General features: G+C 43.6%; 1 protein-coding gene across 1 annotated transcript in view; it reads left to right on the top strand.

The window, feature by feature from the left end:
- The window catches only part of EFL1 (elongation factor like GTPase 1), a 49,097-nt gene that overhangs the window by 6,018 nt on the left and 26,647 nt on the right, over positions 1-16,432 (top strand). The window contains exons 6-14 of the mRNA XM_016215679.2: positions 1,236-1,450; positions 2,038-2,161; positions 3,280-3,356; positions 4,069-4,205; positions 4,820-4,942; positions 6,483-6,582; positions 6,918-7,057; positions 7,297-7,463; positions 9,583-9,721. Of these exons, the coding sequence (XP_016071165.2) occupies positions 1,236-1,450; positions 2,038-2,161; positions 3,280-3,356; positions 4,069-4,205; positions 4,820-4,942; positions 6,483-6,582; positions 6,918-7,057; positions 7,297-7,463; positions 9,583-9,721 (1,222 nt within the window). The remainder of the gene's footprint in view (positions 1-1,235; positions 1,451-2,037; positions 2,162-3,279; positions 3,357-4,068; positions 4,206-4,819; positions 4,943-6,482; positions 6,583-6,917; positions 7,058-7,296; positions 7,464-9,582; positions 9,722-16,432) is intronic.

Here is a 16,432-nt window from a genome sequence, read left to right on the forward strand (position 1 = left end):
TTGAGATTAAATTTTAACCTAAGCATGCATTCATTTTATTCGGCGAACATTTACGTGGTTACATGTTGAATAAAGGAATTCTTGGGTGTCCATTGTATGCTAGCGATTGTGAATGTAATGGCAGACAGGTCAAAGATCTCACTGTGGAGAGGGAGTCAGAACGATGAGATGAGCCCTGGTGTGATTTGAGATCACAGGTGAGGGCCACCTCACCCAGATCTGGTCCAGAGGGAAGAGAGAGTTGGGAAAAGTTTAACAGCGGAAGCGTTGAGACTGAAGAAGGGTGGTGTTTGCCAGGTAGAGAACTGTGGCCGGGGCACTTGAGAGAGAAGGGATAAGACGTACAGTCGTAAAGGCAAGAAAAAGCGTAGTACAGTGTTTTATTCGGAGAACTTCAGGTTGGTTGTTACAGATGAAGAATCAGATCATGTTACGCAGTGACAGGAGGTGGGAGTAGAAAGGAATTCAGGGCTTAGATTACGTGAACCTTGTGCGCCATGTATGTAGGTTTGAACTCTTCTTCCAGACAATGGAGCACCATTGGTGAGATCAACTTGAGAATATTTGCTGAAGGGGGGTGATGCTGAGTGTAGAGCAGTGAACAAGAATGGATCAGTGGGTCTGGCTCTCTGTAGAGATGGCCGGGGATTGGCACAGGTGAAATATTCCTGCCTGCAATGGAAGGAGACGGGGCCAGTGGGATTTGCAGATAAAGGCCAATGGGCTGGAATATGGGGAGCTTGCAGATTTCTGAATAATAGGCTCCATTTTCTCTCCGAGACAGGAAATAAGATTACTTACTGGAGAGTGAAAGTAGGTGGGCATTAGAGGTCAGAAGGGGGGCCTGAAAGTGGTGAGAAGTTTAAATAGCTGATGTGAGAAAGGGCCAGGGAGTTGGCTAAGGTTGCAGACTAGGATTGTGTGGGTTGGAAACCATGAGTTCCTATTGTCTCCAGGCCCCAGTCCTGAAAAATGGGTGAAGGTATGACACGTTAATGTTTACATTAAAATAGCCACAGAAACGACCATTCAAAAGCCTTACAATTTAGTCTTGCTGGGTTTGGAAAGAATGGGTTGATAATATGGAAGTTATTTATTGTAAATGTCAGCGTAATGTGAGCCCAAACTGACTGATGGATGATTCTCTAGGCTTAACAAGTGTTAGTCACGGGGTCCCCTACCTTGGGCACGCTAAGCATCCGGCTGACATTCTGCCATTTCACTCTCTCTCCTAGATTAATGCGCTCACGGCAACTCTTTTTACTTCTAAAGTCCTAGAAGAAAGAGCAGAGAGAGAAAGCGAATCCCAGGGGAACCCAAACTCTGACCCAGCAGAGCAAGTGTATGACTGGAGCGCTGGCTTGGAGGACACGGATGACTCTCACCTGTACTTCTCTCCAGATCAGGGGAACGTGGTGTTCACTAGTGCCATAGACGGGTGGGGCTTCGGGTAAGTTCATTTGCATCTAATTAAATCTCTGGATTTTACACCCAACTGATATTTTAAATTGAACTTTTTATTTTGAGATAATTGTAATGCACTCCAGTTGTAAGAAAGAATACAGATTCTCTTTTTACTCATCCCTGGAGTAGCAGCAAGACAGGGCAACCAATTCATGTTTCTGCCTCACATCGATGTTTCTCTCTCTCTCTCCTTCCTTCTTCCTCTCTCTCCCCCTTCATCTTGCTCTAAAAAAACCAATAGAAACATATCCTCTGATGAGGTTTTTTAAAAAAAAAAAAAGGGAGCTATAGCCTGAATTCTGATTCATGTGATGTAGGGAGCAGTGCACAAGAACGTGGGCTCTGGACCTAGGTGCTTGGGCTTGAATCCCAGCTTCACCTGTTACCTGTGATGTCTGTTCTGCTTTACCCTTTTCTGTAGAAAGCGGGAGATAATTCGCACCTCGTAGGAGAGTTGAGATGATTGCATTTAGTAATAAAGTAGAATAGTACCTGGCACAGGAAAACTTAAGTGTTAGCTGTACTTATTCTTACTGTTGTTACTAATAACATAAACACTTGCTTTTCCTTCAGAATTGAGCACTTTGCCAAAATCTACAGTAAAAAAATTGGCATAAAAAGGGAAGTTCTTATGAAAACATTGTGGGGAGATTATTACATAAATATGAAGGCTAAGAAGATTATGAAGGTTGACCAGGTAATGTGGCGTATGTCCCTTTTGAATGTGGGTTGCGCTCCTGCCTTAAGAGAACCTGTACTGTAACACCTGTCATAGATGTAATTTGGCTTACGTGGGTCAGTTCGTGAAGCATTTTTCACTGTGTATATTTGGTTAAAGCTTGGGAATCTTGCATCCAAATACTGCTTAAATAGAGTTCTTTACATGTAGGGAACAAAGAATTGCTTTTTTTTTTAGAGCAGAAAAATCTCAGATCCTGGTCCCTTGAAGACCATACTTTGCATCATGTGTTTGTGTGTCGCCTTCACCATAGATAGACGTCTCTCTCACGCGTCTCTGTAGGGCCTGCACTACAGTCCTAGTCTCAGCTGAGGCCTTTTCTTATCCAGTGCCTGTCACATGAGTGCTGATGGGAGACGTGGTGCTCCCTGAACTCCGCCTTCTGTAGACAGGCTGTGTAGGACTCCCGAGTCAACATGCCTCAAAGTGCCCTTTTCCTGGGGCTTTTTTCCTAAATGTAAAATTCAGGGTTTTATAAATTTATTCTCATTGAAGAGCATATATATTCTTTTAGGAAGTACTCATAAAGGCACTGGAAAGAAAAAATTCAGAGGCCAGCACTGCTAATGCTACGGTTTTAGTTTCTTTTATTGTTTTTGAATATATACATCCCTCAGTTGAGATTATACTGTTTATGTCATGTAGTGGCTTTTTTGCTTGACATTATGTCTAAAAAAACCATTGTGAACATCTTTCCTTTGCCACTAAAAGCTTTTAATAAACTATATTTTAAAAGGAGCCAGTGCAGTGAAGTGGGAAAGAGCATGTTTGAGAGTCTGACTTTGTGTTTGAATCTCTAGCCACTGAGCTACACCGGCCAGGGCTCTGTGGTTTTTTGATGGCAGTAGTGGGGCAGCCACAGTGATATGCTCCCCAGAGTCTTGTCCTTTGTGAAGTCCATAGTTCCCATAAGAAGAGAACAGTGGGGTTATTATAACTACTTTTCTCCACTTTGCTGTTGAATAAATATTTCCTAGTAGAAATGAGACGTATCGATAATAAAACATACCAAAAATGAATGTTTAAGATACCTATTAAATACTCAGAAACCTAAGCATATACGTTCTTTTTTACAGGCAAAAGGAAAGAAACCATTATTTGTACAGTTGATCCTGGAAAATATATGGAGTTTGTATGATGCTGTCTTGAAAAAGTAAGAGTGTATAAAACTGTTTATCTTTGGGCAACATAATTTGCCTCAGTTTCCAGTTTGATGAGGAAACTAGGGAAAGCTGAGATAGACGGAGAAAGTGAAGAGAACCTTTATGGATGAGTTGGTTACGGGGTATGGAGACGATTTAAGGGGTATGGGTCACCCAAGTCCAGGGTAGCAGAAGGGATAGAACAGAAATATTTTATGGAGTGCTGAAGTGAAGAGACGAAAGGATGGAAAGAAACATTGGACCTTTGTTTTTGCAAACCCAGTTTAAAATAAAATAGTAGCTGTGGTAGAGAGGGGCTTGCTGTCTAGGGTCATCAGTGGGGAACTTGGGCAAAAGCTTGCTTGGTGCAAGTGGAAAAGAAAGTTTGCGGTAGTGAGTTTAGTTTCTAGGTTATTCCAGAGTTGGATCAATGCCTTTTTAGTGTGCATTTATAAGACATTCAGCGGTTGGCATAGCTTGTTTAAGGAGGTAGTGGAATGGTGCCTCACGAAAAGCTTTAAAGAAAGGTTCACTTAAAAGCATAGGAGTGGAGATTGGGTCCTATACTGTGGCAGGAGCCCCTTCCAATCATTTTTTAGTTTTTTGTAGAAAAAGTAATACATGAGGAATGAATGTGTCAAATAATGTTGAGTTCCTTTTTCTCACTGCTCCTTTCTATCTGTATGTAACCCCCCCCCCCCCAATCTTGTATGTTTGCTGTAGGGACAAAGAAAAAATTGATAAAATAGTGACTTCTTTAGGATTAAAAATTGGAGCCCGGGAGGCACGACATTCAGACCCTAAAGTCCAGATCAGTGCCATTTGCAGTCAGTGGCTACCCATATCCCATGCTGTTCTTGGTATCCTTTATTATAATGACTTGAAGGTGTTTCTTTTTATTTTTGTTTAGTGATCTGTAAAAATAGAAACTTTTTATTTTACTAAAATTTACATATAGGTAATTTCGGTATTTTAGATCACTGTTTTATTTAAACTCTCTTCATTGATCTTTGGCCACCAGTCAGCACTCATGTGGTGGGCTGGGGTGTCTGGGTGGGGACCAGCCATGTTATCTCAGTTCAGAGCTCTGATGGACACTGGCTCTGATAGGGGACTTTCTTGTATCATAGCTCGTGGATGATGGCGATTTTATAAAAGATAACATAGATGGAAACCATGTGAAAAAAAATTTAGGATTTCAAGCTCAGAGGTAGCTACGCTACTATGGAAGCTCTGTCTCCTCACTTGTTCCATGGGTCATCAGTGTATTAGAATATCCGTCATAAGAATACTTTCTGGGCCTTAGAGAGTCCATGACTCCCTGGAATTATATTTGTATTTTGAGATATGATGCACACAGTATATGTTGCCTTACAGCCCAGGCATTGTTACCTCAGTATAGTGCATGTCAGGAATCTGTTCCTTGGTGGAGTGCACTCACCCACGTTTTTGAGTCCTTAACAACAGACGTCAGCTATGGTGTGTCAGAAACTTCCCAGTCCCCTTGATATGTCGTCCGAGAGAGTGGAGAAGCTGATGTGCTCAGGATCACACACGTTTGACTCCCTTCCGCCAGAAACCCAGGCACTGAAAGCAGGTGAGGTAAAGATGCACCCTCGTGTTGATTGTCCTAGGCCAGGCTGCTCTAGACCCACTTGCCCAATGGCCACTTCCATAAGTAAACAGTTGCGTTTTTTCCCTCAGAGTTTCAATTTTGCTGTAGCTGGTTTTCTCTGTCGGTGGGGTGGAAGACCAGAGCCTCTGAGTCTCCTTCCTTCACATCGATCTCATTTCATAATGGTGTCATATTCCATTTTTCTGAGCAGCCAGGACTGTATCCCTGAGCTGCCACGTCACCCCAAGGACTGTGGAAGGTTCCAGGGGCTGTGCTGCTCCCCAGTAGCCCTGTATCGACACTCCCCGTGAAGGGCACCTCCCATCCCAGCTCTCTCAGGCCCTGGAACTTCCTCTAGGTGCACTCACTGTCTCCACTGCTCTTCCTCCCGTTCTAGTGGATTTGCAGCCTCCATCCCCCCAACCACTCTGCACCTCTTCCCAGGGCCACTACAACTCTCCTTTGTTAAATCATCTGACTAGACCTGTCACTAGCATTGGACACGGTTGGTCACTCCTTCCTCGAGGCACTGTCTTCCCTTGACTTCCAGGCTTCCAGATGCTTCCGATTGGTGCCCTGGTGCCTTATTCTTAATGTCTTTTTCTTGTCACTCGCCATCTTTCCGACGGTTTACTGCGGGTGCCCCCAAGCAAGGCTCAATCTTCAGACCACATTTATTTTCTATCTGCATTCACTCTCCTGGGGATCTCATTTAGTCTCAGGGCTTCATGTGACAACGATACGCTCGTAGTTCCCACATCTGTATCTCCAGTGCATAGCTGCCCCCCAAACTCCACACTCCTGTGTCCAGCTGCACACTTCCTGTCCCTCCCTCCCTCTCTCTTTCTCTCTCCCTCCCTCTCTTTCTCTCTCTCTCCCTCCCTGCCTCCCTCCCTCCCCCTCCCTCCCTCCCTCCCTCCCCCTCCCTCCCTCCCTCTCTTCCTCTCTCTTTCTCTCTCCTGTCCCCCTTCCTCTCTAAACATATCCTTGGGTAAGGATTTAAAAAAAAAAGATATTTATAGATTTAGGGGAAAATTGACATCTTAATAATAATGGACCTTAATTTATTTGTAAGGCTTTTTATTACTGTCATGATAATACATTTTTGTCTATTACTGATTTTTATGTATTTTATCAACAAGCTCCCTTGCTGACTGGTGACCTTGGGTAGCATTCCTCAGTTCTGTACCTTCTCTGTTGGATATAGGGGAACATTTATTAGGGCTTGTGGGTGGTTAACCCATTTACTGGTTCCAGTTCTCTGTGTGAGTTCCCCCAGCCCTCCTCCCACCCTGTTAATTTGCTTTTGTTTCCTCATTTTTGCCAGTGCTACTTGCTCTTGCTCTACTTTTCTAGCAGTTGTGTAGTTTTCTAAATGGACTTTTCACTGTAGCTGTAAAGGACCATAGGCTGCTCACATCCTAGACGATGCCATGGTCAGAACATCTAGATTGTTCTCCAGAAAAGTCTGGATTTTTAATAAGGGAAAAAATGTTGACACATTTACTTTCTGTTTGTTTAGCTTTTATGAAATGTGGAAGTGAAGACACTGCTCCAGTTATTATCTTTGTTTCCAAAATGTTTCCAGTCGATGCTAAAGCTTTGCCTCAGAATAGGCCGAGGTAAGGGTAGGGGGGAGTAGGCTGGGAAATGGTGTATGTTTGGTGGGAGGATGGGTATCTGAGAAAGGTGCATGCTGCGTGGGGACGTGGGCTCTTGGATGCCAGTTCATAAGATCAGAACAGCTGGGGACACCACATTCTCAGAGAAAGCCTGATAGGCCGCCTCTCCTGTTGCTAGGGCTGGGCAGAGAACTTGGAGGGACCTTCAGCCTGGAAGGAACCTGGGACCAATTGTCATCTTATCTAGTCACACTAATACTTGCTGTTTTCCTGCTTGAGCCGACTGAGAGATGCTTGTTGTTGCCATATGCTAACGTATGTGTGATATCCTGTAGACCTCTCACTCAAGAAGAAATTATGCAGAGGCGTGAGCGTGCAAGACAAAGGCACGCAGAGAAGCTCGCAGCAGCACAGGGCCAGTCCACCTCCGACGGGAGTGCCCTTGGAGCAAGTCCAGAGGGAGAAGAGCCGACAGGTACAGCTTCCCTAAATTGGCTGTGGTGCAGAATACCTTCTGCTTCATTTGGGACACTCGTCCGTAGCTCTTGAGCTTCCACCTTCATTATAGTGTTTATCAATGTTCTTTTATTCTTGGTGTTTCTTTGCTGAAACTGGTCCAAATATCTGTCATATTCACTGTTCCCCTCTGTTTCCCGTCAGTTCCCAGACTGGAGAGGGCATTCTTGGCACTTATTACCCTTTTGTTTCTGGCAGGGAGAGAGCAGCAGGTGGAGAGCATGGCCCCTAAGCCTGTGCCAGAGGAAGAAGACAACCAAGAGACGTTTATCGCGTTCGCTCGGGTGTTTAGTGGTGTGGCTCGAAGAGGAAAGAAAATTTTTGTCTTGGGGCCCAAATACAGTCCTGTTGAGTTTTTGCAACGGGTAAGAATTGGAAGTAAAACTTCAGTGTACATTTTCAAGGTTTTGATGTCTTTCGTATTGGTGAGATTGATAATTACACTATTGGCAGATTTATTGTCTCTAGAAAGGCACATTTGGGTGAGTTCGTGTATCTCCTCTTGTGTTGCCTTGGGAACATTTGGTAAACCTTTCTCACTTAGTAGCACTTAGGAAACTAAACTAGTATGTGAACCAAGTTTTTGGGCCTTAATAATTACAAGACTTTTCTCTTCCTGGCTTGAGGAAAGAACTGGTAAGAACAGATGTCATGTTAGAGCCAGGACAGATCTTCAAGAAATGGGGAGATCCAAATCCTGGTGACCCAGGTCAATTGCGTGGGCAGTGAGCAGCAGTGCATGGCAGGCAGATCCCAGGAATTGATCAATGGGGATCTGAGCAGGTGAACAGCTAGCATCCAAATACGCCAGAGCCAAGGGGCAAAAGGAAACCACACACTAGAGCTGTGGCAGAACATTTTTGGACATAAGCCGTATGCATAGTAATTAAACAATGGAGGTCATAGGAGGGTGAAGGTGCCTGAGGTCCGGGGAGCCAGTCAGGATGAGCAAGAAGCAGTATGACAGAACTCACTCGTCAGGCTCTGTGAGAAGCGCTGCTGGGACTGACCGGCACCGCTGTGAGCCGTGCCTGTATTTGTCGTGAGTCAGCATTATGCAGTGTGTTGGGTGTCTCTGTCTATTCAGGTTACTTTAAATGTTTTTCATTGAAGTTTTATTATTTTCTCCATTAAGATCTTTAATCACATTTATTAGACTTATTCCTAACTTATATTTTGTTGCTATTCTTAAAATTAGTGTTTTTAGAAACATGTATTTTCTATTGCTGATCTGTAGACATACAGTTTTTATATGTTGACCTTGTGTCTAGCGACCTCGCTAGACCGTCTTGCTAATGGTAACTTATCTGTAGGTTAAGTAGCCATTCATACTGTCTGTGGGTCATTCTGTTAATCGTATTTAATTCTTCTTTCCCACCTGTCTTCAGAGCTGCCCTGCAGAGTGGTCATTGAGTCGGAACATGCACGTGTGATGTCACATGTGCCTGGAGGCCATTGTTTTTTTCATGATTCCAAGTTTAACCTAACATAACAGCTTCTCCCTCCTCTGAGCTTCAGTGGGTTTATTTGCTGTATTGCTTTTTTTGTCCCTTGCTTTATGCTCATGATGTTAGCTTTGTATATGCTACATCGTGATCTTTTCCTCTTCGTAGCACTTGCATGGTACCTTGGGCCCGTAGGTGCCAAAGATAAGCTGGCGACTGAAAGCTCTCGGACACCAGCATCTGTGTGGGGCCCAAATAACTCAAGACAGCATCTCCTTTAGAGTAAACAGAATGGGGGCTCAGACACCTGTCACCCTTGCAGCACGTTTGCATCTTGCATGACTCATCTTCATGGCTCCTGGGCACTGGCACCGGCTGTTGTTAAGGGCTTGAAGGACATTGTAATAAGATTAAAACAGTTTTAGGTGATGAGAGTAATGACGAGTGTTCACATAATAGCAGTTGTCACCAGAACATGGTCTGTGACCGTGCTCACAGCAGTACTAGCAAGGGGCTGTGTATGGGGATTTCGTTTATTAGCTTATGTGGTACCACCAGCTTGCAACAGGGTTTCTATCAACTGAGCTATAAAGCTTATGATTATTTCGGATTCTTGACTAGTTTCATATATTTATAGTTTTTAAAAAAATCCTCACCTGAGCCTATGTTTTTATGGATTTTAGGGAGAGGGGAAGGGAAAGGGAGAGAGAGAGAAACATCAAACCCACAACCTAGGTCTGTGCCCTGACCAGGAATGGAACGCATGACCTTTCAGTTTATGGGATGACACTCTGACCAACTGAGCCACACCGGCCAGGGCTTGACTATTTTTAAAAATATGAGAGGTTTCACTGTATGAGATTTTATTCATGAAGTGAGACATTTTTATATAACACCACTTCAGATTTTCATGTTGCAGATTTATATGAAATGTGACTGCACCGCATCTTACTTAAGAATTACAATAACTTTATAGATATTGGCTAAGGTTTTCACTTAATGCTTCGTAACTTACATTCTGTCATTTTTCTTTTCCCAGGTGCCACTAGGCTTCTCAGCTCCACTAGGTGACCTTCCTCCTGTCCCCCACATGGCCTCCTGCACTCTGGAGCACCTGTATCTCCTGATGGGAAGGGAGCTGCAAGATCTAGAGGAGGTGCCTCCAGGAAACGTGCTAGGTGGGTGGTGCTTTGTGTCATGTGTGTCTGTTCTGGGGGTTTACCTAACATGTCACAAACTTAGTGAAATCTCTGAGGGAAATAACTGATCTCGTTTTTAGTCTGGTTCTTTTATCTGGTGTGCTTAGACTTTTACATGGTGCATTTTAGTAATTAGCATGTAGATCCATAACTTGGTGTGAAATGTGGTAGTTCTTTAAGAAAAAGTGCTGCTTAAGTAGTCTGTGAGTGCTCTAAGCTGGGGTTCCTTTTGTTTGGTGGCAAGAAGAGTTCCTACTCATGTCCATCTAGATGACTAAGACTCTTCTAGTTCTAAATTATTGGAAACTTAAGGCTTGTGTTTCTTGGAGAACAGTCTTGTTTCAGTAATTAGGATATTTCCCTTCCTGGTGCTCATTAGAATGAATGATAAATTTTTAATTTGGTTATGTGGTTGGGTTGGTAACCCATTTGAGTGGCTCCATCAAAGCATCTGGAACTAGTTACTAGCCATACAGTCAGATTTACCTTTTTAGGCAACACATCACTTGTTCACTGATTTAAAAACTAGAGCATATGTGACAGTAGCAGCAGTTTCATAAGCCATGCATTTAATAAGAGCCACTTTTCAAAGCTAGGAATGAGTTTAAGGTAGGACAGAGGAGAAGGCCAAGGATTCTGGTTTGTTAGTACATGAAAAGCAAATATCCCAAGAGAAAGCCAGCTGGCAGCCAAGGGTAATGGATGCTGGGATTCCAGCCATCAGGTTGCTCAGCTGAGTGACTGAGACAAGGTTTGTCAGCACAGTATTTTTGTGTTTTTTTAAACTTAAGAGGTTTGTCTTTTGGGGCGGGGTGGTGAAATGAAAAGCATACGATGGGTGGTTGATTTGGTTGAACTAATCTGCAAGTTCTACTTATCTGTTGCTGCGTAATAAGCCACCCAAAGCCTACGGACTTAACACAAAGACAGCTTTTATTTTCTCCAGTCTGCAGTTGAGCATGGTTTGGTTGGACTGTTTTTTTTCCCTTCCACATGGTGTCATTTGAGGTGCTCAGAGCCTGGGCACTAGAATTGTCCGAAGGCCATTTTCACTCACATGGCTGGTGGTTGATGCTGGTTGTCTGCTGGGACATTGGTTGGGAGTGGGCCTGGGGCCTGGGACGTGTGGCTTCCTCACAGCCTGGTGGCCGGGTCCTTCTTGGGAGCATCCCAGTGGGAAGAGGAAGGAGGAAGCTTCGTCAGCTTTTGTGACCCTGCTCTGCCACTTTCTCTTTATTAGACAGAAGGGAGTCCCTGATGAGGCTGGCCTATATCCAAAGGGAGGGAACTAACTCCACCTTTTGATGGGAGACATGTCAAAGAACTTGTGGACATGTTTTAAAATGGCCACACCACTAATCATAGAAAATCTCGTTTTCTTTTATATGTTTAACAGGCCTGTGATAGGACACAGATTACAAATTAAGTCATAGTGATGTTTATAGTGATCAGGGCAGGCCTGTAAATTTCATTTTTTCTGTTCAGTTTTGTTAATCTAGGGGAAGAGTTGTGATTCCTGTTTAATAGGAAAATAGTAGAGAGTGATGTGACTGATACCCATATGCTTCCCATCAGAAGTGATATGGAGTCAGATGTATCAAAGGCAGATGAGAATTTTTGTTGGCGGAGGAAATGAAAACAGCCAATGGCATTCTTAACAAGTCCGTGTGTGTGTGTGTGTGTGTGTGTGTGTGTGTGTGTCAGAGTCTAAAGGAAAGTTCTTTTATTGGCACTTGAAAAATGCAGATTTTACTTTTGAACTCAGCTATAACTCACTTGGAGAATTTATACTGACCGGTAAGTGTGGAATAGATTTTGTGGTCTGGAAATAGTTAATTTAAAGTTTAAAATCATTTAATTCCAACCTGATGTTTGAAAAGTTTGTATAGATGGGACTGGAGAGACCTCACATGTTTAACACACAATAGCCTTTTGTTCTGTTTCCTGATGCGAATATCTCTAAAAGTAAACGTTTGCTGCAGACTCCTGTTAAAATGTGAGGGGAAATTGAATTAGGATTCCAGGTCTTTAGCCTTTTCTTACACACTTTCAGATCTCTTCCATATGGTTAAATCTTTTAAAATTTCAGGGGCATATTTTAGGAGGAAATATGATATTCCTCTTTTTACAGCATGAGGAAAATAATAAAGACTACTTAGCCTTTTTCTGAACTGGCTTTGGTTCTGCCGTGGTAGGTGGCTAGGCTGGTAGGAAGTTGGTGTGGTTTGAATGAGTGCGTGCGTCTCCTCAGTTGGTGGGTAGCTGAGGAGTCAGAGCCTTTGATTTGACTTATTTAAAGGAAAATCTCAACAGCTTGTTGTTCTTAAGCCGTGTGGTACTTTTGTAATACTTTAAATGCACTTACTAGTGAATTTCTTTTAAATATACTTTATTGCCCACATTTCTACTTGGAAAGAACTTACTTTAATCAGTGAATATTGGTGGGATGAGTAAATCAGTTAATAAGATCACTGAGCTTAGTTGGGAGAACACATGAACAGCCAGAGCTACCTACTGTTCAGCATTTATGTTTTTCAAAGTTTAAAATATTCTTAGGTACAAAAGTAAGTTAGAAAGTGTAGAAAACATTTTTTTTTAGAAGTGAACACATTTGGTTTTCATTATAATACTCTGGGATTTTATAGGTGAGAGCAAAATCCTTTTAGTCTGAACATCTCTCAGTAAAGGCTGTCAGGACAGAGACATTTTAATGTGATGACATTGTCCAGAACCCCAGAGCCAAGGTGATGTTACCCCTAGAGATTCTTTGTTTAGCTCACTCAGTACACTGACGCTAATTGCTTCTCCCTTCCCTCAGCATGTCCCAGGCATTCTGGCAGGTACACAGGTGCACTCTGGACTGGAAAAGGCTGGGCTGTGTGAGGTCAGGAGCAGAGGTACTCTGTGTCTCGGCTCCTTAGCCTTGGTGCACTCGAGCGGGAGCTTAGTCCTCAGCTGCCTGAGGCGAGAACTGCCCCCAGGAGTCACTCAAAGCCCCTTTCTGATCTCCTGGGCTAAGGATGCTCCCAAGGGAAGGCAGGGCTCAGGTGCCTCCTAGTCTAGAGAGCTCGTCTGCCCCATTTGTGATTTTGTACAGTATTCTTCATGGTGTGATGTCACAAGGACCAGCTACACGTGGCTGTGCCTCCAGAGGGCCAGGCGGCTTTCTCATTCTTGAGCCAATTCCAAGGCACTGCCACGTTCTCGGAGATCGGTGTGATTCTCACACCGGCCTTGATTTCTGGGCAGGGGCTGAGTGGCAGAGATTGTTCTCTGAAGCCATTAAGCCCACGAAGGACTGTGCAGCCCCTGTTCCAGCTCTATCCAGGCCACAGCTGCATCCAGACGGACACAAGGGGGCAGCCTCTCCCACCGGTTTCCATCCTGTCTCAAAACAACAAAGACTGGGTATCTGTCTGAGAGCACACAGGAGCCTGTGCTCTGCGCCACAGCCCTCGTGTGACATGTAACCTTATCTTTCACTCGTGTTTATAAAGATACTAAGCGGTTGGTTGGATGGCATATGTGTGCTAAGTGGGCTTTGTGCTTTGTGGACTGAACTTCGTTAGCACGAGCAGGATTCTTCTGTGGAGGTCTGTAACCTACCCCTTTGCCCAGGCCAGATTCCTGCACATGGCAGGCAGGCCGTTTTTTATTATTGGACTTTTGGAGATGTCTGAATCATTGAAAGAGAGAAGTTGGGGTGAGTTTAGCTTGCTGTACAAACCTGAAGAACAGTATCAAAGCCGTCATTTAAATTTATTTTGGCCCTTTCTTTCTCTCTCCTGCCCCTCCCACCTCTGGTCCAAATACTAGGGGCATTGTTTCAGTTGTATATTTTTTCCCTTTGGTTTCCTCTTCATCTTAGAAATTGAGTTATGACTCCTTGGGTTGTTTCTACTTGGAAAAAGCATTATTATGAAGATATATGCTGCTTAGTGGGCAGTGAAGCAGAATATAAAATATCACTAACATCCTGATCTCCCGTGCAATTAGAAGCACATTGTCACAGGTTTGTTTTATGTTTCCCAGATGACTGTCTGTTAATTTACGGCAGTTCAGCGCATAATTGCATTGATGATCATATTTCAAAGGACTTGGGTCTATTGGTTTAAGTGCAGAATTGAAGTAAGAGGAGTTGTTGCTCCTTCACTTCACTGTTGTATCTGAACCAGTCTTATTATTTGACTCTGTAATGGCTGTAAGAAATCAGATATCCTTTTAAAATCAAAGGCAAGGAAAGCCCCTTTCCCCTGGGGGTGGCAGTGGGGCAGAGAGAGGAACGTTTTCTTTTAGGTCTCTACAGAAGCAGCTATTAGTAGATTTATTGTATAATAGTTGTTGTTTTTCAAAGCCACAAGCCTTCAATTTTCCAAAATGCCAATTATAAAATTTCATTTTTGAAACAGTTTACATGTCATTGTATTTGCGTATCTTTTGTTAACTTATACAAAGGATGTCACACTTATAAATTCACTTGAGAGACACATGAAACTAGATTGAATCAACATTTACTTAGACCTGTTGCATGCCAGGTGTTCCGAGAGTCACTTATGTGTTTTCTCATTTAAGCCTTATAACAAACTTGAGTGGTAATTTGTTATCCTCATTTGGCAGATGAGAAAACAGACTGAGAAGGTTTTGACTTGTGCAAGCAATTACACTATCCCAGTCATCCCTTATTAGCTAGATTTTGTTTTCTGTACAGTTGTGTAGCTGAGATTATTTTAAATACTTCTGTTACTGATTCTCTTCCCTTTCTGTGATTGTTAGCATGAAAATAAGCTGTCTTTTACATTCTGTTTATAGAGTCTCTGAATTTTATAGTTTGTGTGGTCCAGTCCCTTCCTCCTATAAAAAGGGAATCTGAGGCTCAGAGAGAGACTGGGATTTCTCCAAGCTTGGGTAGTGGGAGTTGAAACTAGAACCCTGGTCTTTCCTGGAAGAAAGCTGTTGGGAAGGACAGGAGGAGAAATGGCTTGGCTCCTCTCCAGAGGGAGAAGAGAAAAGCCGAACAATGAGAATTTGTCAGTTTTATCCAGCTTGGAAAGAGACACTGTACAGAGGTGAGATTGTGACTCCTCTGTCCCACACCCCCAAGGAGAAATATTTTCCAGTGGCCCCCTGTACTTCCTCACGGCCAAAGTCACATCCTAGGAATGTAGATGGACTTTTGTGCAGCCTCGTAGACCTTCACTGTCTCTCTGCCTCTCCCCGCCTCACACCCTCTGCTTTACTTCTCACCACTCTTGAATGCCTCAGGATTTAAAAAAAATTATTTTTATTGAGATGTAATTGGCATATAACATTGTGTAAGTTTAAGGTGTACAGTGGGGTGATGTGATACATTTATGTTTGGAACAGTCTCTTAGCAGCTTTGATGTTTGTAATGCAGCAGTGTTGTCTGTAATTCCTATGCTGTGCATTCGGTCTCCAGGACTGACTGACTGACTAGTTTACAAGTTGTACTCTGCAACAACATATCCCCAATTTCCCTACCCCAGCCTCTGGTAACCACCCTTCTACTCTGTTTCTGTGAATTTGGCTTTTTGAGATTCCACATATAATGCTATCATGCATTATTTGTCTTTGTCTGACTTATCTCACTAAGCATAATACCCTCAAGGTCCATCCATGTTATTGCAAATGGCAGGATTCCCTTCTTTCTCGCGTGTGTGTACACGTACATATTACAACTTCTTCAACCTTCATTTGTTCATGGACCATTTGTTTCCATGTCTTGGCTGTTGTGCGTAATGCAGGGAACATGGGAGTGCATATATGTCTTCGAAGTCCTGTGTTTATTTTGGATATGTACGCAGAACTGGAATTGCTGGGTCATATGGTAGTTCTATGTTTATTTTTTGAGGAACCTCCATACTGTGTTCTCTAGTAGCTGTACCAATCTGCATTCCCTCCAACGGTGACTACATCAGGGTTCTCATACCTCTGTGTCCCAGAACATGCTCTCTTCTCCTCAAGTGTTCTTTCTCCGTGTACTGCCTTGTCAGCTGGGTTCCAAACCCAGCTCCAGTGCCACCTCTTTGATGGCTTCCCCAGCTGCTCCAGGCAGACACTTCTGGCTCCTTTGAGTTCCTATACTCTTAAACCATTTCTGTAGAACCTTGATTCTGTTGCATTAGCTGTGCTTTCACTTGGTGTCTCTGAGCTTCGGGGCAGGGATCGCCATTCTTCAGGCATCTGTGCTGCTGAGCCTGGGCCTGTTGCACAGTGGTGCACGCTACTAGGACACATGTTCCAGTGGGGGCGAGAATGAAGACATGTGATTGTACTGCCCGCCCAGGTGCTCCTCCTGGGCACAGAGAGGACGGAGTCTTGGGCAGCAGAAAGAGCATACGGGAGATCTAGGAGGTAGGGTTACAGTTACTCACTAGTTTGCTGGTGTTCGGTTTCTAGATTATATATGGGAAAATTGAGGAGCTACAGAGCAGAAGGGGAGAATTGAGGTCCAGCTGGTACTAGGAACATGAGTTTCCAGCATATGACCACCAGTCATGTGCTTCTTTGCTGCTTCTGATGTTCACTGTGCTCACCAGGAATTAATTTCTCCCAAGGACTACACTTGAGTGTAGACTTGGAGGAGACGGCAAGGCTGTGTGTACGTGCGTATGTGTGGCTGGCTGTGTGTCTTTCATGTGCAGATGTATTAATCTGCCCAGATGTGAGATA

The sequence above is a fragment of the Miniopterus natalensis genome, chromosome 22 (genome assembly GCF_054644295.1).
Source record: "Miniopterus natalensis isolate mMinNat1 chromosome 22, mMinNat1.hap1, whole genome shotgun sequence".
Taxonomy (NCBI): domain Eukaryota; kingdom Metazoa; phylum Chordata; class Mammalia; order Chiroptera; family Miniopteridae; genus Miniopterus; species Miniopterus natalensis.